Source organism: Erinaceus europaeus, chromosome 15 (genome assembly GCF_950295315.1).
Source record: "Erinaceus europaeus chromosome 15, mEriEur2.1, whole genome shotgun sequence".
Taxonomy (NCBI): Eukaryota; Metazoa; Chordata; class Mammalia; order Eulipotyphla; family Erinaceidae; genus Erinaceus; species Erinaceus europaeus.
Window position 1 is genome coordinate 10,720,701 of NC_080176.1, and position 23,846 is coordinate 10,744,546.

At 48.5% G+C, this 23,846-nt stretch overlaps 2 protein-coding genes across 4 annotated transcripts in view; one reads left to right on the forward strand and one right to left on the reverse strand.

The window, feature by feature from the left end:
• Window positions 1-5,905, reverse strand: part of LOC103107797 (transmembrane protein 180) — a 36,952-nt gene extending 31,047 nt beyond the window's left edge. Inside the window, exon 1 of the mRNA XM_007516610.2 lies at window positions 5,544-5,905. The gene's annotated coding sequence lies outside the window, so the exon portion shown is untranslated. The remainder of the gene's footprint in view (window positions 1-5,543) is intronic.
• A 769-nt stretch (window positions 5,906-6,674) lies between these two features.
• CDR2 (cerebellar degeneration related protein 2) overlaps window positions 6,675-23,846 on the forward strand; it is a 32,465-nt gene continuing 15,293 nt past the window's right edge. Inside the window, exons 1-3 of one of the 3 annotated variants that reach the window (XM_060172819.1) lie at window positions 6,675-6,805; window positions 6,839-7,085; window positions 18,188-18,300. In XM_060172819.1, coding sequence (XP_060028802.1) covers window positions 7,007-7,085; window positions 18,188-18,300 — 192 coding nt within the window. In that variant the 5' untranslated portion in view covers window positions 6,675-6,805; window positions 6,839-7,006. Of the gene's footprint in view, window positions 6,806-6,838; window positions 7,086-15,919; window positions 16,005-18,187; window positions 18,301-23,846 lie in introns of those variants that run through there. The other 2 variants (XM_060172817.1, XM_060172818.1) reach the window with 2 other exon arrangements.

Genomic DNA, 23,846 nt, shown 5'->3' on the forward strand with positions numbered 1-23,846 from the left:
AGACCTGCTTCACCGCCTGTAAAGCGATTCCCCTGCAGGTGGGGAGCCCCGGGCTCGAACCGGGATCCTTCCGCCGGTCCCTGCACATTGCGCCACGTGCGCGTAACCCACTGCGCTACCGCCGGACTCCCAAGTCCTAATCTTTTAATGTGTCTGACTTAAGGACCCATCCTGTCTTAAGACTTAAATAACACTAAAAAATAACTCTATAGCTTGAACTTCTCTTTGCTCATATATATTTTATGCACATATTATATACACGTGTGTGTGCACATGTGCGCAGGAAATAAGAATTGTTCTAATTTCTCTCTGAAAAAGAAACTACTAATATTTTGCTTTAGACCATTTTCACAATAATATTTCAGTAAGTATCATATAGAAGATCACCACCTATATCTTTTTAAAGTACTGGAGGGGGAGATAGCATAATGATTATGCAAAAAAGGAATTTTACTTGCTAGGCTCTAAAGTCCCAGGTTCAATCCCCCTCTCCACCAAAAGCCGGAGCTGTGCACTGCTGAGGGGAAGAGGGGAGGAACTAAAACTTTGTAAAGTTACCATTACCATCTAAAAAACTCTTACCTCCATTTATTACAGTAATAAAAGAACAAGAACATAGTATTCTTATGACCAAGAACAAAGGACTTTTGAAACTGGGTCTAACTTTACCACATATTTTTTTTTAAGTTTTAGGCTTTTTTAAAAAAAGATTTTATTGACCACAAACTATTAGATACTTAGAAGAAAATATTGGCAAAACTCTTTTCCGCATAAATTTAAAGACATCTTCAATGAAACGAATCCAATTGCAAAGAAGACTAAGGCAAGCATAAACCTATGGGACTACATCAAATTAAAAAGCTTCTGCACAGCAAAAGAAACCACTACCCAAACCAAGAGACCCCTCACAGAATAGGAGAAGATCTTTACATGCCATACATCAGACAAGAGGCTAATAACCAGAATATATAAAGAACTTGCAAATCTCAACAACAAGACAACAAATAACCCCATCCCAAAATGGGGGGAGGACATGGACAGAATATTCACCACAGAAGAGATCCAAAAGGCCAAAGAACACATGAAAAAAATGCTCCAAGTCTCTGATTGTCAGAGAAATGCAAAGAAAGACAACAACGAGATATCACTTCACTCCTGTGAGAAGGTCATACATCAGAAAAGGTAACAGCAGCAAATGCTGGAGAGGGTGTGGGGTCAAAGAAACCCTCCTGCACTGTTGGTGGGAATGTCAATTGGTCCAACCTCTGTGGAGAACAGTCTGGAGAACTCTCAGAAGGCTAGAAATGGACCTACCCTATGATCCTGCAATTCCTCTCCTGGGGATATATCCTAAGGAACACAACACACCCATCCAAAAAGATCTGTGTACACATATGTTCTTGGCAGCACAATTTGTAATAGCCAAAATCTGGAAGCAACCCAGGTGTCCAACAACAGATGAGTGGCTGAGCAAGTTGTGGCATATATATATATATATATATATATATATATATATATATATATATATATATATATATATATTACTCAGCTATAAAAAATGGTGACTTCACCGTTTTCAGCCGCTCTTGGATGGACCTTTAAAAATTCATGTTAAGTGAAATAAGTAAAAAACAGAGGATGGATATGGGATGATCTCACTCTCAGGCAGAAGTTGAAAAACAAGATCAGAAAAGAAAACACAAGTAGAACCTGAACTGGAATTGGTATGTTGCACCAAAGTAAAGACACTGGGGTGGGTGGGTGGGGAGAATACAGATCCAAGGATGACAGAGGACCTCGTGGGGGTTGTATTGTTATATGGGAAACTGGGCAATGTGATGCATGTACAAACTATTGTGTTTACTGATGAATGTAAAACATTAACTCCCCAATAAAGAAATTTTAAAAATATTTATTTATTTTTAATTTTTTAAATAGTTATTTATTTTCCATTTTGTTGCCCTTTTTATTATTGTTGTAGTTATTGTTGATGATGTCGTTGTTGGATAGGACAGAGAGAAATGGAGAGAAGAGGGGAAGACAGAGAGGGGGAGAGAAAGACACCTGCAGACCTGCTTCACCGCCTGTGAAGCGACTCCCCTGCAGGTGGGGAGCCGGGGCTCGAACCAGGATCCTTAGTCGGTCCATGTGTTTAGTGCCACTATTTATTAATGAGAAAGATAGGAGGAGAGAAAGAAAGAACCAGACATCACTCTGGTACATGTGCTGCTGGGGATTGAACCCAGGACCACATGCTTGAGAGTCTGATGCTTTATCCACTGCACCACCTCCCAGACCATTTTGTTGTTGTTTTTTAAAGTTTATAACATTTTTTAAAATATTTACTTATTCCCTTTTGTTGCCCTTGTTGTTTTTTATTGTTGTAGTTACTGTTGTCGTCGTTGTTGGATAGGATAGAGAGAACTTGAGAGAGGAGGGGAAGACAGAGAGGGGAGAGAGAAAGGCACCTGCAGACCTGCTTCACCACCTGTGAAGCGACTCCCCTGGGGTGGGGAGCCGGGGGCTTGAACCGGGATCCTTTCAACATTTTTTTTTTTGTCTCCAAGGTTATTGCTGGGGCCTTGTGCCTGCACTACAAATCCTCTGCTCCTGGAGGCTATTTTTCCCCTTTTGTTGCCCTTGTTGTTTACCATTGTTGTTGCTGTTGTTGTTGGATAGGACAGAGAAAATCGAGAGAGGAGGAAAAGACAGAGAGAGGAAGAGAAAGACATACACCTGCAGACCTGCTTCACTGCTTGTGAAGAGCTGGGGCCTTGAGCCAGGATCCTTAAGCTGGAGCTTGCGCTTTGCACCATATGCGCTTAACCCACTGCACTACCACCCGGCCCCTAGTTTATAACATTTTAAAAACTAATTTGGTGGAGACCGTGTGGTGGTGCACCCAGTTAAGCATACGTAGTACTAAGTATAAGGACCCTCTCAAGGATCCTGGTTCAAGCCCCCCCCCCCCCGTTCCCCACCTGCAGGGCGTATGCTTCACAAGTGATGAAGCAGGTCTGCAGGTGTCTATCTTTCTCTTTACTTCTCTAGCTCCCCCTTCTCTTTCAATTTCTCTGACCTATCCAATAAAATGAAAAAAATGGCTGCCAGGAACAGTGGATTCGTAGTGCCTGCACCAAGCCTCAGCGATAACCCTAGAGGAAACAAACAAAAACCCTTATATTGTATACAGAGAGAGATTGAGATGGAAGGAGGAGTTAGAGGGAAAGAGAGACACCTGCAGCATTGCTTCAGCACTCCTAAAACTTCCCTCCTGCAGGTGAGAGCCAGGGGCTTGAACCCTGTAATACGGGCACTCAACCAGGTGCACCATCCCCCGACCCCACCACTAGATGTTTTTATACAGAAGAGTTTTAAGGTCAAAATGTGTAATGATTCGGCTGGGCAGGAATGAAATGAAGGCCTCAAACACTCCTTATAGAACCAATTCGGGTTTTCACAGACTTACTACTAAAACTAACAATATTAATTTCCCTGAGGGGCTTGCTTAAGATTGCTTTGAAACTGTGACCCAGTAGTTAGTGAGAGAATATTGAAGATACCGCCAGGGTTTCCAGAATTGAAAACTAGCCTCTTTCCTTTTTCTTTTTTTTAATCTATAAATTATTTTAATGAGAGAGATGCAGAGAGAAAGAGGAAGAGACAGAGACAAAGGCAGAAAGAAAGCAGAGCATTGCTCCACTCTGATCTATGCTGGTGTCAGGGACTGAACCTAGGATCTCAGAGCCTCAGGTATGAGAGTCATTTGCAGAACCTTTATGTTGTTGCCCCTTTACACTGACAGTCTCTTTACAATGCTATTTTTATTGAAGATTTTCCAGGAGTAAATAAATAAATGTTTTCCCAAATACTGTCCTCAAAAAGACCCCAGTACCACCAATGTAATCATTTTAAATGGCATAAGACCTTTCTCAAGCGCACGTGACGCAAAGCCTAAAACCGGCCTAAGGATCCCAGTTCGAGCCCCCGGCTCCCCACCTTCAGGGGAGTCGCTTCACAGGTGGTGAAGCAGGTCTGCAAGTGTCTGTCTTTCTCTTCCCCTTCCTGTCTTCCCCTGCTCTCTCCATTTCTCTCTGTCCTATCTAACAACAACGACATCACTAACTACAACAATAAAAAACAAGGGCAACAGAAAAAGGGAAAATAATAAATAAATATTTAAAAAACATTGAGACAGAGAAATTGAGAAGGAAGAGGAAAATAGCTTGAGAGAAAGATCTGCAGAGAAAGATCTATTTCACTGTTCACGAAACTTGAACGCCACACCTGCAGATGGGCGGGGGACTTGAACCAGCATCCTCGCACATGGTAATTGTACACTGGACTGGGTGCACGATCACCTAGCCCCTAAAAAGGCCAGTGCAGGCCATCTGTAACTAACTCTCCAGTCATTGAAGAACATTTTGATAGACTTTTCCATTTGAAATTAAAATGAGCTTCCATTTGCCATGGAGGGGACACACCAACACTTTCTGTCTGGAGAACCTGTTGACTCTAGGAATTGCTGGAATGCCACATTCATGATGCCAACCCTTCAGCTTCAGCTGAGCACCCTCAGCAAATCCCAGACCCAATCAGCTCACTTTCCTACCAGCTTGGTCTGTAGTGAGTTACTTTTAAATTAAGATCTCTGGCTTCTAATTATTTCACATCTTAAAATGATTTTCTTTGGCCTCCTGACTCTCTACTTGAGTATTGATAACTGGGGCAATGTGTGGGGGGGGGGGGCTAACTTTTTATTTTCATCTTAGCAGAAAAAAAAAATAGGTCAGTAGCATTTGCCTTCTAGTCTACCTGGATTCAGAAGGAAGAAATTTATGAGTTTGTCACTTGTCTTTCTTTTTCATGAGTCACAAATATTTATTGTTAAAAAAAAAAAGTAGAGGGTGTTGGGCAGTGGAGCACATAGTACAAAGTGCACATAGTACAAAGCGCAAGGATCCATGAGGATCTGGGTTCGAGCCCCTGGCTCCCCAGCTGTGTGTGTGTGTGGGGGATATTGCTTTACAAGCGGTGAAGCACACCTGCAAGTGTCTGTCTTTGTCTCTCACTCTCTATCTAGCCCTCCTCTCTCAAGTTCTCTCTGTCCCATCCAATATATATATGAAAAATGTCCTCCGGGAGCACTGGAATCTTAATGCAGCCACCGAGCCCCAGAGATTACCCTACAAAATAAAAAAATAAATAAAATAAAAGTAAAAAATAGGAAGTACAAATAAGCAAACAATAGAAACAATACTTGTAATCTCTATTTTGAATGTAGAATATGCTTATTTCATTTATTTATTTTTTTTTTACTGTCATACATTTTCCAAGACATAGTGATGAATCTATGAAGTGTTTTTTATCGGGGGGGGGGGGGTAATGGTTTATAGTAAATACAGCTGTTGGTATAAGTATAAAATATTCTCAGTTTGGTCAACACCACTGTTCTCTTTGTTCATTTCAGGTCCTTTTCTTGGGAGTGCGTTGTTGTCTTCCAGCAATTTTTATTTTATTTCATTTTATTTATTTATTTTTACCTTTACATGGAGGTTGAGAGCATTGCCACGGGGGGAGGCCGCCCCGGGAGAGAGGTTTCCTGTCTGCAGAGCCGCACACCGCGGGCGGAGAGCAGCGACCCGGGGGCCAGCAGCGCCCAGCCGCCTGCAGCAGAGTCGTGACCTCGCCGCTCCGCCTGCGGTCGGACAACCGGCTATCAGGATCCGGTGCACGACTGCTTGCGAACCTGAACCGGAATTGGCGTATTGCACCAAAGTCAAAGACTCCGGGGTGGGTGGGTGAGTGGATAGGGGTGTCGGAATACAGGTCCAGGAAGGGTGACAGAGGACCTAGTGGGGGTTGCACTGTGACATGGAAAACTGGGCAATGTGATGCATGGACAAACTATTGTATTTACTGTTGAGTGTAAAACATTAATTCCCCAATAAAGAAATTAAAAAAAAAAAAAGAACTGCTTACGAATTCTTTTTTTTTTCCTAAGAAGACAGCAGCAAATGCCATCGTTATCCTCCCCCTCCAGGTCCCCCAGTGGCCCCTAGTTTATTTTAATTGGGGGGGGAGGGGGAACTGGAGTACAACTCCCCATGGGCTCGAGGTGGAGGCTCAACTATCAAAATACCAAAGCTGACAGCCCCAACTCAGTTCTCGATCGATCTTAAATTTTCCTGCATTGGCAGAGCGAGCCCGAGAGACCCCCCCAGTCAGGACGGGATCGCGGCGTAGCGGTCCTCGGGGTGCACCCCCTCCTCCCCCGCCGCCTGCACCAAGGGCGCCCCGACACGACGGCCCACGGCACTGAGGCCGGACTCCCGCTCCGCACGCCCACACAGCCCGTCCGCTAGCCGGCGGGACACCCAGCCCCACGTCTCCCAGGCCGGGCGCCCCCTCCACGCACCCCAGGCCCAAGGAAGCGGCCGCGAAGGCACACCACGCAGAGGGGAGGGCGGGGCCCTGGCCGCACCCCTTCGCCTTTTCCCCGCCTTCTTTGTCTCTCCCAGCGTCACCATTGGCTGCCCACCCACGAGGTCGGGCGACCCGCGGGCCTGCGCCGACACGCGATTGGACGACGTCGCTGCCGCTCGGCCGGCGGCCCGCTCGCGATTGGCCGAGGCGCCGCCGGGGGTTTGAATCGCAGCCCCGGCCGGGGAGGGGCGCCGCCGAACTGCCACGTTGGGCTGGGCTGCGGCTCGGGAGCCGGCTCGGGACGCCGGTCTGGGCGCTCGCGCCGTGGCGCCGGCCGTTGAGACCGTTGGGCGGCGCGAGGCGCTTCGGGAAGCCGGAGGGCGTGCGCTGCGGGCAGCCCCGAGGCGGCGGCGGCGGCTGTGGGCTGGCAGCGCGGCGGAGCCTGGGCGGCGGCGGCGGCGGCGCGTCCCGCTCGAGCGCGGCTCTGGCTGAGGGCGGCGCGGCGGGCGCGGAGCCGGGGGCAGCGGCTGAGGCGGGACGGCGGCGGCGGGGGCCGCTGCCTCCGGGGGAACCGGCCGAGATGCTGGCGGGGAACGTGGTGGAGGACTTCGAGATGAAGGACGACGAGCGCTGGTACGACCCCCGGGACCTGCAGCAAGGTGAGGGCGCGGCCGGGGGGCGGGGTGTGGGGGCCGCGGAGGGGCTGGGGGGAGGGTCCCGGGGGTGTGGGGGTCCCGGGGATGTGGGGGTCCCCGGCTGTGTGGGGGTCCCCGGGGATGTGGGGGTCCCGGGGATGTGGGGGTCCCCGGGGATGTGGGGGTCCCGGGGATGTGGGGGGTCCCCGGGGATGTGGGGGTCCCCGGCTGTGTGGGGGTCCCGGGGATGTGGGGGTCCCCGGCTGTGTGGGGGTCCCGGGGATGTGGGGGTCCCCGGGGATGTGGGAGTCCCCGGCTGTGTGGGGGTCCCCGGGGATGTGGGGGTCCCCGGCTGTGTGGGGGTCCCCGGCTGTGTGGGGGTCCCGGGGATGTGGGGTCCCCGGGGATGTGGGGGCCCCCGGCTGTGTGGGGGTCCCCGGGGATGTGGGGGTCCCGGGGATGTGGGGGTCCCCGGGGATGTGGGGGTCCCGGGGATGTGGGGGGTCCCCGGGGATGTGGGGGTCCCGGGGATGTGGGGGTCCCCGGCTGTGTGGGGGTCCCGGGGATGTGGGGGTCCCCGGGGATGTGGGGGTCCCCGGCTGTGTGGGGGTCCCCGGGGATGTGGGGGTCCCGGGGATGTGGGGGTCCCCGGGGATGTGGGGGTCCCCGGGGATGTGGGGGTCCCGGGGGATGTGGGGGTCCCCGGCTGTGTGGGGGTCCCCGGCTGTGTGGGGGTCCCGGGGATGTGGGGGTCCCCGGGGATGTGGGGGTCCCGGGGATGTGGGGGTCCCCGGCTGTGTGGGGGTCCCCGGGGATGTGGGGGTCCCCGGCTGTGTGGGGGTCCCGGGGATGTGGGGGTCCCGGGGATGTGGGGGTCCCCGGCTGTGTGGGGGTCCCGGGGATGTGGGGGTCCCCGGGGATGTGGGGGTCCCGGGGATGTGGGGGTCCCCGGGGATGTGGGGGTCCCGGGGATGTGGGGGGTCCCCGGGGATGTGGGGGTCCCGGGGATGTGGGGGTCCCCGGCTGTGTGGGGGTCCCCGGGGATGTGGGGGTCCCCGGCTGTGTGGGGGTCCCGGGGATGTGGGGGTCCCCGGGGATGTGGGAGTCCCCGGCTGTGTGGGGGTCCCCGGGGATGTGGGGGTCCCGGGGATGTGGGGGTCCCCGGCTGTGTGGGGGTCCCCGGGGATGTGGGGGTCCCCGGCTGTGTGGGGGTCCCGGGGATGTGGGGGTCCCCGGCTGTGTGGGGGTCCCGGGGGATGGGGGGTCCCGGGGGTGTGGGGGTCCCCGGGGGGTGTGGGGGTCCCGGGGGATGGGAGGTCCCGGGGGTGTGGGGGTCCCCGGCTGTGTGGGGGTCCCGGGGGATGGGGGGTCCCGGGGGATGGGGGGGTCCCCGGGGGTGTGGGGGTTCCCGGGGGGTGTGGGGGTCCCGGGGGATGGGGGGTCCCGGGGGGTGTGGGGGTCCCGGGGGGTGTGGGGGTCCCGGGGGGTGTGGGGGTCCCGGGGATGTGGGGGTCCCCGGGGATGTGGGGTCCCGGCGGTGTGGGGGTCCCGGGGTTGTGGGGGGGTCCCCGGGGGATGGGGGTTCCCGGGGGAGGGTCTGGGGCTGTGGAGGCGACTCGGGTCCCTCCGGGCCGGGCTCCTGCGCGGTGGCTGCGATGCGGGATCCCGGCCCCGACGGACCCCCGCCCGACAGCGGCAGTGGGGCAGTGGGCTGTCGGGGGTCGCCGGGAGCCCGGGGCTCCTGTCCTCTGCGGGTGTGGGCGCCCTTCGCTCCGGCGGCTCCCCCTGGTTGGGGGCGGTGGGATTCTCGCCAGACTCCAAAGCCAAACTTTCTAAGCTGGGGGGTGGGGGGGGAGAAAAACCACCACGGGCATTGTCTCCTTTTCTTCTGTTATTTTACGATCATCTTTCTCTCTGGCACCTTCTGCCTCTGCGATCTGAGTCCGCCCGCTCCTTCGGTTCTGACTGGTCTGCCTTGGCCGAGTGGGTGCGGGCTGAGCTGCGGGGGGACCTGACTGCGACCCAGGGGACCCGCCGCCCTGCCCGTGTCGTGTCGTGTCAGAGCCCCGTCCGTCTGTCCGGGTGCGCGGCCTGCCGCCATCCCTTCTCTCAGATGCAGGGGCAGCCCACCTCCGCCTGCAACATCTCCCCGCGCTCAAGTGAACGTTCGCTTTGCTGCTGCTGTTTTTTAATTTTAAGTTTTATTTTCCCTTTTGTTGCCCTTGTTGTTTAACATTGTTGTGATTATCGATGTCGTCGTAGTTGGATAGGACAGAGAGAAATGGAGAGAGGAGGGGAAGACGGGGAGAGAAAGACAGACACCTGCAGACCTGCTTCACCGCTTGTCAAGAGACTCCCCTGCAGGGGGGGAGCCGGGGGCTCGAACCCGGGCCCTCCCGCTTTGCGCGCCACTTGCGCTTAACCTGTGCGCCACCGCGCGACTCCCTGCTTTGCTGTTTTTAAGCAGCCTGCACCTGACCAGGCTTGTTTGCTGGGACCCGGGCGTCACGCTTAGCACAGAGTGGACTTTCGGGCCTGTGCACCTGAGCGGGGCGCTCCCACGCCCCCCACCCTGTGACAGGTTCCCGGGAGAAGCCAGCCAGCAGCTGTGATGTTTCCGGCAATAGGCGATTGCAAAGTGTTGGGGTTCCAGGTGGAACTCCTTACCTGCTGATCAGAGATCAGGACTAGTCACGAGGTGTTGAGGTTGAGCCAGACCTTCAGAGAGCACAGGTCAGGACCCCCCGACTGCCACTGTGCATTTGGAATTTGTTCTGTGTCTTTCAAATGACTTTTTACATCTGTCATCACTGTGGACTTTGCTATAATCTAATCTTACATGCTGTAATGTAAGCAAGTGTGTGTGTGTGTGTGTAGGGGCTAGGAGGAGATGTGAAATCCCAACAAGCCGTAATTTTGGGATTAGGCCGACCTGTACAAGAGCCTCATTGTGACTACAAGAGATCTTTTTTAAGCTGTTTGTCTTTGCCGCCAGGGTTATCAGTGGGGCTTGGTGTGCCGCACTGATCCTGGAGGCTCTCTCTTTTCATAGAGGGTGGGAGACAGGAGAGACACTAGCACCATGAAACTTGCCCCCTGCAGGTGGGAGCCGGGGACCTGAACGTGGTGGTCATCACTCATTGTAACGGGTGCTCTCTGACCCCTCAAGTTTCAGTGCTAAAGTACTCCTACACTGCCAACAGACTTTAAAAGTTGTTGACATAATCTTCTTTGTGCCAAGAGTTCCCTAGGTCACTGGGCCCATCTGCAGGGTGGCTTAGTCTCCTCTTCAAGGAGCTGCCAGGCTAGAGAACAAACCTGGACATGCAGCCTCCTGCTCTCTGCTCGCTGTGTGCCCGCTGCATGAGGAAGCTGGGCTGCTGAATTAGGTTTGGGGGCAGGTCAGTCCTGCTCAGCAGATTGGCAAAGCCAGTCTAGTGGGATTCTACCAGGTGTTCTGTTTTATGCCCTCTCAGTTAACTTTATTGAACGAACTTGTTTTGGAGAAGGCTGCCAACACAGCTTTTTAATATCCTATTCTCAAAGACATACATCCCTCCCCCCCTTTTCTCCCTTTAGCAATAGAAGCCACTATTTAAGTAGATTGAATCTTCTATCAGAGTTTCCCGAAACATTCTTTTCAAGCTTGGGAAGCTCCCGTCTACCATTCATAAGTTGTTAGGACCATGTTAAGTGTGCGCAGGCAGAAGGAGACAATTCTTCGCTTTCACAAAACACTTTGATGAAGAGACTGCCTTTTGCCAGAGGGCTGAGTTGGCGCAGTAAGAATAATGCTGACAGCGATCTCTGGGTCTGAGCCTTTCTGGGACAGCAGGGGCCTTCTGTGCAGGTACTGTCGGTGCTTGCTTTGAAGTGAGCCTCTGAGAACAAGGTGGAAAGGCTTCAGAGAATAGTCTTCTTTTAAGCCAGCTGCTATTATAATTGTAGTTTGGTGAGCCCTGCAAGCTTAGAGTAAGGATTCAAGTTTCTACTATATGGATCAGCAAATGAAATCTTAGCTTAAAGGAATCCCAAGATCTCTAATAGACATATAGTTGTTGTTGTTGGATAGAAACAGAAATTGAGTGGGAAGGGGGGATAGAGATACCTGCAGCCCTGTTTCACCACTTGTGAAGCTTTCTCCCTGCAGGTGGGGACCAGGGGCTTGAACCTGGGAACTTGCACATTCTAATTCATCTACTCTCCCAAGATAAACACATCTGCTCCCAAAATGAACACATTTTCCTTGTATGTGGATTATTTGCTGAGTCACTGTTTGGAGGGTCATTAGAACTGACACCGTCGTGTTTCTTGATGTTTATATTCTAGTATTTTGCTTTCCCAATTATAGTAGCGTTGGCAACAGCAGTTACACAGAAGCATCACCAGATGACGCATCTGACTTTGTAATAGGGACAGCTCCCGGCCTTAATATTACTGAATTACTGCTACAGACTACAGCTAGTATGGGAATATGTTCTTATTTTCTAAGAAAATCATAGTAGTGGGATTTAACCCTCCCTTTTTTTAATCACTCTAGCTACTAGAGCTAATTTGCCCCCTAAAATACAGGCTAAGTGAAAATTTTGCTTGAAACTAATATTTTACACTGTTATTGACTATTGTAGTGAAAGAATACTAACACAGGAAGGAACTGGTAGGTGGCAGTTAGAATCCTGCAGTAAACCTGTGGTATTTTTAGTGACTGCCTAGGTCATAGGATTTAGAAAAAACAACCTCAGAGTAAAAACTCTTAGTGTGAAGTAGAGATGAAGAGGAGCACAAGGCTTCACAACTACATTGGGGGGGGTGTGTAACCAAAAATAAAGGACGGGGAAAGCTTCCAGGAGCAGTGCTGCTGTGGTGGTTTCTGTCTCTCACTAAGAAAGAAAGAAGAAAAAAAGGGGGGGGGGCCCAGGGTAGTGGAATCCCACAGACACAGAGCCCCAGTCATAACCCTGGTGGCAAAAATGAAAATAGTTAAAATAAAGGACACTGAATATTCTCCCATTGGACACCCCCCCCACCCCACCCCTGCCCATTTAGAAACTTCTTGGGCTTACTGCCAGCTTTCCACTCCTTTTGGTTACAGAAGCCAGATGTTACAAAACAGGAAATGAGCTTTTTGAAAGCCCAGAAAAAGACGCTTTAAACTAACAGATGAAGGCAATGTCTTGCTATACAGTGTAACTTCACAGGTACTTTCTCAGAGTCACTACGAGTCTGTCTTGCCAGAATGCTACCCTAAACATCCTGTGAAATATTTAGAAGACTGAGACTTCAGGTTACCGGACCAGGTTGGGGCTCTGTTTAGCTGGAAATAAGGATCGTGCTAAGGACAAGTTTCAAATTCTATTGTTGTTTACTGGGAGAGTGTTGTACTTGGCATCTGTTCCCACAGCAGGTAACAAGTTATATGGGGGGGAGTTGGATAACTGGGTAAAAGTAGTTATGCTTTCCCGTTAGTATGGATTCTGGAAGAGGCCTCAGCTCAGCTCCGATTTTGATTGCTAGTTAAGAACATCTTTGAGTCTCTGTTCAGCCCTTCCCAGTGAGGAAGTTGCATTTGACAGCAGGCCAGGAGATTTAAGTCATGTCTAGGAAGTGTTTGTCTGCTTTGTAGTACAGCGTGATGGCTTCTGGGTGGAGCTGTGCGGGCATATCTTTGCCCTGTGAGGACAAGATAATGATTCTGGAACACCTTCAGCCTTACATAGTTGCTTTTCACCTAATGAAAACAAAATAGTAACTTGCCAGGGGGTGGTTGTATGCTCTTCACTGACAGAACAAGCACTTAAGAGCCAAACAGCTCAATCCCATTTCTCGTTGCCATCTGTAAAAACAAGTGAAAAGATTAAGTACTTCAACTAGGGCAGTCTGTCCTCTCTCCCTTAAACAAGAAGTGTGGGGACATCTATCTCATCAGAATTAAAACTGTGCTGATGTGAAAAATAGAATATAGTTAGAGTGAGAGTTAGGACCTGTTGGCTGTACTTTCTGTTTTGCCTATGACTCAACGTGTCGGTTTGTTAAGCCAGTTAGCATCTCTGTGCTTCAGGTTGTCTTAGCAGAAAAGTTGGGCCAAGTACCTAGAAACGATATGAAGATAATGTCTCAAGTACTTTGGGCTGATTATAAAGAAAGACTCAAGGGGCTGGGTGGTGGCGCACCAGGTTGAACACACATTGCAGTGCGCAAGGACTCAGGTTCAAGCACCCAGTCCCCACCTGCAGGGGTAAAAGCTTTGCGATTGATGAAACAGGGCTGCAGGTGTCTCTCTGTCTCTCTTCCTCTTCATCTCCTCCTTCATTCTCAATTTCTGACTGCCTCTATCAAATAAAGATTAAATAGACTCAGTCATGTGACTGCAAGATGCTATCTTTGTAGATTTGTTATCTAAAGCCTTAAATACATTAATATATATTACTATTTAAAATGCAAGAGAATTAATTTTAGTACCTTCCTACCAAAAGCATACTGATTTACTTGAAATGAGCTTAAAATATATTGAAATATGTCATGTGGTAGATTTCTTGGCTTTGTTTTTTCTTAATGAGAAAACACTGACCAAGCAGATGCTAATTTTACACTCTTCCAGGTAATGCTGGTTTTCTGTTACTACTTATTCTAGGTTAAGAATATCAATAGCGGGGGGCTGATTGGTACCGCAGCAGGTTCTAAGCGCAAGGGGATCACGTCACAGGCGGTGAATTCAGCAGGTCTGCAGGTGTCTTTCTTTCTCTCCCCCTCTGTCTTCCCCCTCCTCTCTGTTTCTCTCAGTCCTATCCAACAACAACAACAGCTGTAACAACAGTAACAATAACCACAACAAGGGCAATGAAATGGGGGAAAAAATGGCCTCCAGGAGCAGTGTAGTGCCAGCACTGAGCCCCAGCAGTAACTCTGGAGGCAAAATGAATGTCAGTAGTGGGGGCTAGGTGGTAGTGCCGCAGGTTAAGCACACATGGTGCGAAGTGCAAGGACCAGCATAAGAGTCCTGGTTTGAGCCCCCAGCTCTCGGTCTGCAGTGGAGTCTGCAGGTGTCCATCTTTCTCTCCCCCCTCTGTCTTCCTGTCCTCTCTCGATTTCTCTCTGTCCTATCCAACAGCAATAACAACAACAATGATAAACAGCAAGGGCAACAAAAGGAAAAAGATGGCCTCCAGGAGCAGTGGATTCATAGTGCGGGCACCCAACCCCAGCAATAACCCTGGAGGAAAAATAATTAAATAAATAGAATATCAATAGTAATTAACAAATACTAAACCATATTTGTTAGTCTCTAAAAATGTTTGTTTAAAAATCATATGTAAAAAATGTGTAAAAGTCATTTTTTTTTTTTAATCAGCTCTGGTTGGTGGTGGTGCTGGGGATTGAACCTGGGACTTTGGAGCCCCAGGCATGAGAGTGTCTCTGCATAGACAGTCTTATGTATCAAGGTCTGCTGTTTTTATTTTTTTTTTGCCATTAGGGTTATCTTGGGGGCTCAGTGCCTTCAACCGTAGCCAGAACCCTCCCCCCCCTTTCTACCTCTCCGAATCACCTTGCTTCCACCTTTCTCGTCTCTGACACAGTAGCCAGATCCTGCAGAAGCCCAATGAAAGCCCAAGCCTTGACCTCCTTAGTGAGGCTCTAGACAAGCTGGGTGACCAGCCGTAGAGCCCCTCGGACTTGTCTCCTTAGCCCACCCCCTCCCCCAACACACAAGCACACGCTCCTCTCCAGCCTCCTCAGCCTCCGTATTAGTTCAGTAATGCTTCCTCCCGGGATCTGAGCACCACTTTTGTCCGTGCCTGTGGTGCTGGTCCCACACATCGATTGACATGGCTTACTTATTGGCTCCTTCACATTTTTACTTATTTTAATGAGAGAAAGGGGAAAAGAGGCAGAGTAGAAAGACTAGAGCACCGCTAGCTCAGGCTTATGGCATCGCAGGGGATTGAACCTAGGACCTGTGAGCCTCACGTGTGAGAGTCTTGCAGGACCACTGTGCTATCTCTCCAGCTCTCCACACTTTTTTTTTAAAAGGTAATCTTATTTATTATTAATGAGAGATATGGGCATATGTGTCTCTGGGTAATGAACTCAGGACCTCATACATGAGGGTCCAATGCTTTATCTGCTGTACCACCTCCCGGGCCACTGCTTCACATCTTGATTTTAATGTTAGCATTATCACACGTTCATATATTTATATATTAATATTTATTTATTCCCTTTTGTTGCCCTTGCTGTTTTATTGTTGTAGTTATTGTTGTTGTCATTGTTGGCTAGGACAGAGAGAAATGGAGAGAGGAGGGGAAGACAGAGAGAAGGAGAGAAAGACAGACACCTGCAGACCTGCTTCACCGCCTGTGAAGCGACTCCCCTGCAGGTGGGAGCCGGGCACTTGAATGGGGATTCTTACACTGGTCCTTGTGCTTTGTGCCACCTGTGCTTAACCCGCTGCGCTACCACCGGACTCCCATGTTCTTAAATTTTAATCTTCCACATCCTTCCTGTTTCCCTTTCTTGCTTTGATGATTTTTTGTACTTATTACTGTCTGTTATGTAGCTCGTCATGCTGCTTCTCCCAGTAGAATGTAAGCTCCATAGGCCAGGGATTTTCTTAATTAAGCTCGTGTGTGTATTTATTTATTTATTTATTTATTTATTTTACCAGAGCACTGCTCAGCTCTGGTTTATGGTAGTGGTAGGGATTGAACCTGGGACCTCAGAGCCTCAGGCATGAAAATCTTTTTGCAGAACCATTGTGCTATCTTCCCAGCCCAAGCTTATTATTTTTTTATACTGTGCTGAGTGCATTCATGATACAGCTGAGCCTCCTCCCGGCCTGTTTTTTTTTATTGTATACTTAGAGAAAGAGAAGACACCAGAACACTGTTCCCTCATCCATAGTGTTCGCCTCTGCTGATGTCCATGGAGTCCCCTGGAACGCCCAGGGTGAGTCCCAGGCCTCAGACGTAGTAAGACACATCTGGGCTACCACTTCGCGTGCCAACTTCACTCTTACCCTAGGAAGGCATCTGATCTGTTGAGTGTACACATGCTTATGAATAAGTTGTGTTTTACTTTGCAATGGTTTGCGAACTACTATAATTTTGAGTTCAGTAATTTGCTGTCTAATTTCCCCATTAATCTGGGAATACCAGGGAAACAGCAACTTCAGTTTACTGTCTGTCTGTTAGCCTGGTGCCTAGCAACAAAAACATTCATTTGCGAATCAATGAATAGTAGTAATACTGCCTTTAACTTGCAAATTATTTTGTAAAGTACTTATATTATTTAATTGCTTTTTTCTTCACAATTCTATTTTGTGAATACAAATACTGAGAGAAAGGATCCTTAGTTACCACATTGGAGATGCCACCTGGTAAATAGCCATCATGGTAACACATTTAGTGGCCATGCTGGAGATGCGACCTGGTAAATAGCCATCATGGTAACACATTTAGTGGCCATGCTGGAGATGCGACCTGGTAAATAGCCGTCATGGTAACACGTAGGCCTTCTGGCTCACAGTTAGTGTATTTCTTCCCAGTGTTCTCAAAGCGCTTCACTAGCAAGTGCACGGTGCGGTGCCAGCGCGTTAGAGCTACATGTCCTTAGATTTTACTTCTGGGATTGTGTGTAGTACACCATCCTCATGTCTCAGAAGAGAGCGAGCAGAAAGTGAATTTTAAAATAGCTGTAGAGTTCTGTGCTAAATGAAAGTGTGTCCTGGGAGAGGGAGGCAGTGTAGTGGTTATTCAGAAAGACCATGTCTGGTGCTCCAAAGTCCAGTCTTCAGTCTCGCACCACCATAAGCCAAAATAGCTCTCTGGTCTGTCTCCTTCAGTAAAATAAAGCCCCAAAAGTGTGATCGACTGACATGTTTTTACTAGCGACCTATTTTTCATTTTCTTGACATGGTCATTTTTAGTCCACTTTTGAAGGCCAGGGTCTCTTTAACAGTGAACTGCTCTGACAATAGCATTCCCAGTAGGTATATTTCATAGGACTTCAGAAACAATTGAAAGTTCTGCCAGTACTTTTTGCTGAGTGATCGAACTAGAAAAGTATACTTTTTTGTATTTTTTTAATATTTATTTATTCCCTTTTGTTGCTCTTGTTGTATTATTGTTGTAGAAAAGTATACTATTTTTTAAAAGATTTTATTTCTTTATTCATGAGAAAGACAGGAGGAGAGAGAGAAAGAACCAGATCACTCTGGTACATGCTGCTGGGGATTGAACTCAGGACCTCAAACATGAGAGTCCAATGCTTTTATCTACTGCACCACCTCCTGGGCCACGAAAAGTATACTATTAAGAACGTGACGGGGGCCCAGGGGTAGTACAGCGAGTTAAGCACACATGGTGTAAAACACAAGGACTGGCCTAGGGATCTCAGTTTGAGCCCCCAGCTCCCCCCCTGCAGGGAAGATTGCTTCACAAGCAGTGAAGCAGGTCTGCAAGTGTCTTAATTTTTCTCTCCCCCTCTCTACTTCTCCTCCTCTCTCGATTTCTCTCTGACCTATCCAACAACAGCAAGGGCAATAAAAATGGGGAAAATGGCCTCCAGGAGCAGTGGATTCGTAATGTAGGCACCAAGCCCCAGCAATAACTCAGAAGGCAAAAAAAAAAAAAAAGTGACCAAGTCCAGTCTGTTCTTGCTAGATAATGACTGTGAGCATAGAAGTCACACTACTGAATGATCGTTTCTGAACTAGTGAATATATAAACTTTAGTCTTTCACTTAAGGGAACATAAGAGAGTCTGTAACCTTGTAAAAAGCTTATTCCAGTTCAGGATTTTAGGTGGCCAGTCTATGGAGGCAGCTCAGGGCACAAGTCCTGGACAGGATGTCCTTCCATAACAGGGAATATCACACACACACACCCCTGACTGGGACAATCGAGGCAGACCAGTAAGCCTACTGGGTGCATCTTCAGAATGTGAGAGGACATCAGAGTAGCAGGAGACCCACACAGACGCAGGAGAATGCCCAGACTGCTCACAGTGGCTGAGTACTGCTTCTCTTTCTCCTATGAGCATTAAACAAAGCAGTGTTACTGGAGGAACTAGGTAATGTGTCTGTTGACGTGAACTTATTTGCATTATTCTAAGACTCATCTGTTATGCTAGATCTCCAGCTTGCTGCTGAGCTTGGGAAGACATTACTGGACCGGAACACGGAGCTGGAGGATTCTCTTCAGCAGATGTACGTGACCAATCAGGAGCAGTTGCAGGAAATTGAGGTAATTAACTCCCTAGAGAGCTGTTCCTAGAGGTGTGATTGCCACGTGGCCGCTGCTGTGCTAGTCATACTCTGCTAAAATGATAGGATAAAAATTGATTTCTGCTGTGGACTTTTTTGTTTATAAATTTACTTATTGATTTTATAGTTTATTTATTCATGAAAAAGACAGGCAGACAGAGAAAGAACCAGACATCACTAATGCATGTACTGCCAGGGATTGAACTTGGGACCTCATGCTTGAAAGTCCAGTTGCTTTATCCATTGGGCCACCTTGCGGAGCACCGCTGTGGACGTTTTAAATGTAACTTGATTTTCTTGGGAACAAGTGCTCCGTAAGAGAGCAGAGAAGCTGATTCATATGTTGTCGAGACTTTGCACATGGCCTGTGTTGAGAGCGCTGTCTTCACCCTTTATGAAGTGTACTGGAAGTAAATGGCCCAGTGTTTGCCAGTATGTGAAGAAGAAAAAAAAGGCTATGACTGTTACACTTAGTGGGGTTTGCTTTTTTTCTTTAAAAAAATGAATGCAGTACTTAAGATAATGCAGGCGAGATCCTGTGCACTCACTCACCACCCAGCTTAAAAAAGAAAATTACCCTGGGTCCTTGCCTGCCTCTGTCCCCATCCTTAAGTATGGGTTTAGATGAATGCATTTTCATTATAGACTCTGATTTCATAATCTGTTTAAGCGCATCGTGCCTCTCAAAGGATCATAAAAAGGTGTTTATTTCTCCCGGTTGTAATCTTGGCTGACTTACATTTTTAGTAGATTTGTTTTGTTAAACTACTTCACGGGCAACCGGAGAGAGGGCTCAGCACTAGAGCACCATTTTCCATGCCTGCGATGGCCAGTGTGAGTCCCGGCACTGCAGGGGCCAGAGTTGGTGCTCTGACTTCCCTCTTTGCTCTTCTCTGCCTCATAAAATTCTCTCGCATGTGTAATAAAAAAGAAGCCTTAAAAAAAAAAAAAAACTTAAAGGGAGTTGGGCTGTAGCGCAGCGGGTTAAGCGCAGGTGGCGCAAAGCTTAAGGACCGGCAGAAGGATCCAGGTTCAAGCCCCCAGCTCCCCACCTGCAGGGGAGTCACTTCACAGGCGGTAAAGTAGCTCTACAGGTGTCTGTCTTTCTTTCTCTCCCTCTGTCTTCCTCTCCTCTCTCCATTTCTCTGTCCTATCCAACTACAATGACATCAATAACAACAATAATAACTACGACAATAAAACAAGGGCAACAAAAGGGAAAATAAATATTTAAAAAAAACAGCATATTTGTTCATTACATTTGGGATTTCATTACATTTGGGATCCATGAAGATAGTGCACTAGTTATACATCAGACTCTCATAATTGAATTCCTACAGTTAAAAAAAAAACACTATGGTGGGGGCCAGGAGACAGTCCACCAGATAGTGCACACTGTCATCATGAGGACAAGGTTCAAGCCCCTGTCTCATGCAGGAGCGCCATGCCCAACACCAGGGGAAGAAAATCCATGAATGTTAGAGTGGCATTGTGGTGTCTCTTATCTCTCTCCTTCCCTGTCTCCATCTGAAATTAGAAAGGTGTGTGTGTAGGGGGGGGGGTTAGACTGGAGCAGTGGAATCTTGCAGGTGTGAGACCCCAGTGGGCAATAAATAAATACACTGCCATTTCCCCAAGTCTAACCACATAAAAGGAAAGTTGGCTAGATTAAATGTCTTGAAGTGGGAGTACTGTTTTGTGAATGATCCCACTCAGTGCACTGCTTTGCCATGTGGACAACCCAGGCTTGAGCCTGGCCCCCATTTCACTAAAGGCAGCTTTGATACTGTGCTTTCTTTCCTACTCTTTCTCTCTCTCTGTCTCCCTGTCTTACTCACTCACTCACTCAAAGAAAACCAGCCTGAAGGAGCGAATCCCTGGAGATGACTGGAAAAAAACAAAAAAGGAGAGAAACAATATACCAAGCCAGGTGCCAGAGATTCACAGTACAATTCCAAAAGTCCTTTTCTTCAGTCATAGTGAACGTGCATTCCAACTTTTTTTAAAAAATATTTATTTATTTATTCCCTTTTGTTGCCCTTGTTGTTTTATTGTTGTAGTTATTATTGTTGTTGTTGTTGTTGGATAGGACAGAGAGAAATGGAGAGAGGAGGGGAAGACAGAGAAGAGGAGAGAAAGATAGACACCTGCAGACCTGCTTCACCGCCTGTGAAGCAATTCCCCTGCAGGTGGGGAGCCGGGGTTCGAACCGGGATCCTTATGCCGGTCCTTGTGCTTTGCGCCACCTGCGCTTAACCCGCTGCGCTACAGCCCGACTCCCACATTCCAACTTTTGAATACACAGAAGCCCATCAGAATTAAAGCAGATTTGTGGTTGCAAATATTTATTTTTGCCACTAGGGTTATCACTGGGGCTCTCTGCCTGCACAATTCCTCTGGTCCTGGTGATTTTTTTCCCCCTACATAAGATAGAAGGTAAGAAGGTTGGAGAGATGGTTGGGGAGCTAGCACAATGGTTATGCAGAAAACGCTTTCATGCAGCAACACCATAGCCAGAGCTGAGCAGTGCTATGATTAAAAACAAAAACCAAACAAAACGAGGGGGAGAGAAAAGGTGAGACGCTGCAGCACTGTTCCACAGCTTCGGAAGCTCCCTGTGGAGGAGCTCCCATGGTGGGGAGCTTAAACCCAGGTGGTGGTACCTGGTAGAGTGTCTACTCTACTGACTGAGCCATCTCCTGTCCCCTTAGTCTTGCCATCTGTCAGTGTTACACAGTAGCTGTAATTCAGTCAGACCATCCCTTTCATCAGTTTATACATTGTTAGCCAGTGAAGCATATACTGAAACACACTATTGTTGTTGTTATCATAGTCACTGGGACTTCATTTGGTGTCCAGATAGGCATATAGACACCATAGGACTGAAGTGCCATCAGCGTGCCGGGGACTGGGCTTGAACCTGGGTCCCACACATGGCAACGCAGTGTACTATTCAAGTGAGCCACCTTTAGAATTCTAGGAAAGTCCACATCTTAACAGTAGTATTGTGATAGTCACATTCAACAGAAAAAGCGCATTCTGCAGCCGGGCAGTGACACATCTGGCAGAAAGCATACAGCAGAATGCGCAAGGATCTGGGTTCAAGCGCCTGTCCGGATGTGGGGGTGGGGGGCAGGGCTTCACAAGTGGTGAAGAAATACTGCAGCTGTCTCTCTGCCCCTCTAGATCCCCCTTCCCTCTATCCAAAATTAAAAAAATATTTAAATCTTCAAAAGGCGGAAAAGCATATCTACCATACCTGAAATAGGATTTGATTGCTTTGTAAAGATGACTAGAGAGCACCGACTGTGGGGAAGGGCACAGGCATTTATTCGCTTGTTCTGCTGACACGAAGGCTACCGCTGGGGCTCCGTGCAGCATGACGAACCCACTGCTCCTGGTGGCCATTTTCTTTCTTTTTTTTGTACAGAGACAGAGAAATCGTGAGGGAAGGAGGAGATAGAGGGAGAGAGAAAGATACCGGCGGCACTGCTTCACCGCTCGCAGAGTTTCCACCCTGCAGATGGGGACCAGGGGCTGGAACCCCTGTCCTTACGTGTGGTAACGTGTGCACTCAACTGGGTATGCCACTATCCAGACCCCTTTATTTACTTTTTAAGGTCTGTTTATTTCATGGGAGGTAGAGAAAGCATTTTACATGCGAGAAAGAGAAATGCCAGCTCGTTACTCTGGCCCATGCTGTGTGAGGACCCACTAACAGCTTGCGGCAGGAAAGTCCATTTGAGCTATTTCTCTGGCTGCAAAAAGCAAAAGTGTTTTTAAACTATAGAGCTTGTCATATCTAGTCAAGGAATTTCTTTCTGCTCTGTTTCATACATTGTGTTTTTGAACTTACGGGAGGATCGTATAGTGATCCTAAGGCATGTACATGACAGCGAGGTACGTTCCTTTGTATTTGGATAGAAAGCTAGTATGTTGTACTGATTCTTCAGTGAAGCAGCAGTAAACACTGTAAACAAACAGCCTAGCTGCTGTTTATTTTAGCTCGCCCACATCGGTCCAGAGAGCAGCGCAATATAATAGAAGGTGCTTATTTGTTAGTGTCGGGGATTACAAGCACAGTTGTTCTGTGATCTACGTTACTAGTCTTGTTTTATTTTCTGTGGTTCTAAGGGTGATTCGATAGTTAAGACCAGTGGTTGATGTTCTTTCTGGAAAAAAAAAAAATCCAGTCATAGTTGAGATTCTCTAAGTCTACAAATGAGACTCTGTCAACTAAGGTCTTAGGATGTTGCAATGCAAAATGGAAATGAAGTTTTTTAATAGGATAGAGAAGAATTTGGGAGGGAGGGAAGGAGTTAGGGAGAGAGAAAGATAGAGACCTGCATACGTGCTTTATTGCTTGTGAAGCACCCCAGATGGGGAGCAGGGGCCCTGAGTCCTTGTACATGGTAATGTATGTGCTTAGCTGGGTGTGCCACCAACTGGTCATGTTAGCTGTCATTTTTAATGTATAAAAAGATTAAGGATTTCACTGACTTCTTGAATGCTTGCCACTTTCTTTCCCTCCCGCCCGCCATTTCTTCCTCTTCTATCTTTGCCTACAAGGATTACCACGGGGCTCAGTGTCTGCACAGCTCTACCACCCTCTAGTGGCCGTTTTTTCCTTTTCTGTCCTCTGGAGGGTAACGGTTAGAAAGACAGGGGAAGAGATACCACAGCACGGCTTCACCATTCCTTAAGCTCCCGTCCCAAGCAGGCACTCCCGTGCGGTGACCATGGGCAAACCTGAGCCTTGAGTACAGCAATGTGCGCTCCACGGGGTGAGCCACCTGCCCCTCCACAGAACGTTCTTTAAAAGATTGATTTATTAACGGGAAAGATGGGAGGAGAGAAAGAAGCAGACATCACTCTGGCACATGTGCTGCGGGAGATTGAACTCAGGACCTCTTGCTTGAGAGCCTAATGCTTCATCCACTGCACCACCTCTCCATAAAACTTTTTAGTCGGGAGTCGGGCGGTAGCACAGCGGCTTAAGCACACGTGGTGGAAAGCACAACCCACGTAAGGATCCCAGTTCAAGCCCCCAACTCCCCACCTGCAGGGGAGTCGCTTCACAGGCGGTGAAGCAGGTCTGCAGGTGTCTGTCTTTCTCTCTCCCTCTCTGTCTTCCCCTCCTCTCTCCATTTCTCTCTGTCCTATCCAACAACGACGACATCAATAACAACAATAGTAACTACAACAACAATAAAAAAAACGAGGGAGTCGGGCGGTGGCGCAGCGGGTTAAGCACATGTGGCACAAAGCAAAAGGACCGGCGTAAGGATCCCGGTTCGATCCCCCACTCCCCACCTGCAGGGGCGTCACTTCACAGGCGGTGAAGCAGGTTTGCCAGTGTCTTACCTTTCTCTCCCCCTCTCTGTCTTCCCCTCCTGTCTCCATTTCTCTGTCCTATCCAACAACAACATCAATAACAACTACAATAGTACCTAAAACAACAATGAAAAACAACAAGGGCAACAAAGGGGAAAATAAATAAATATAAAAAAAAATTTAAAAAAACAA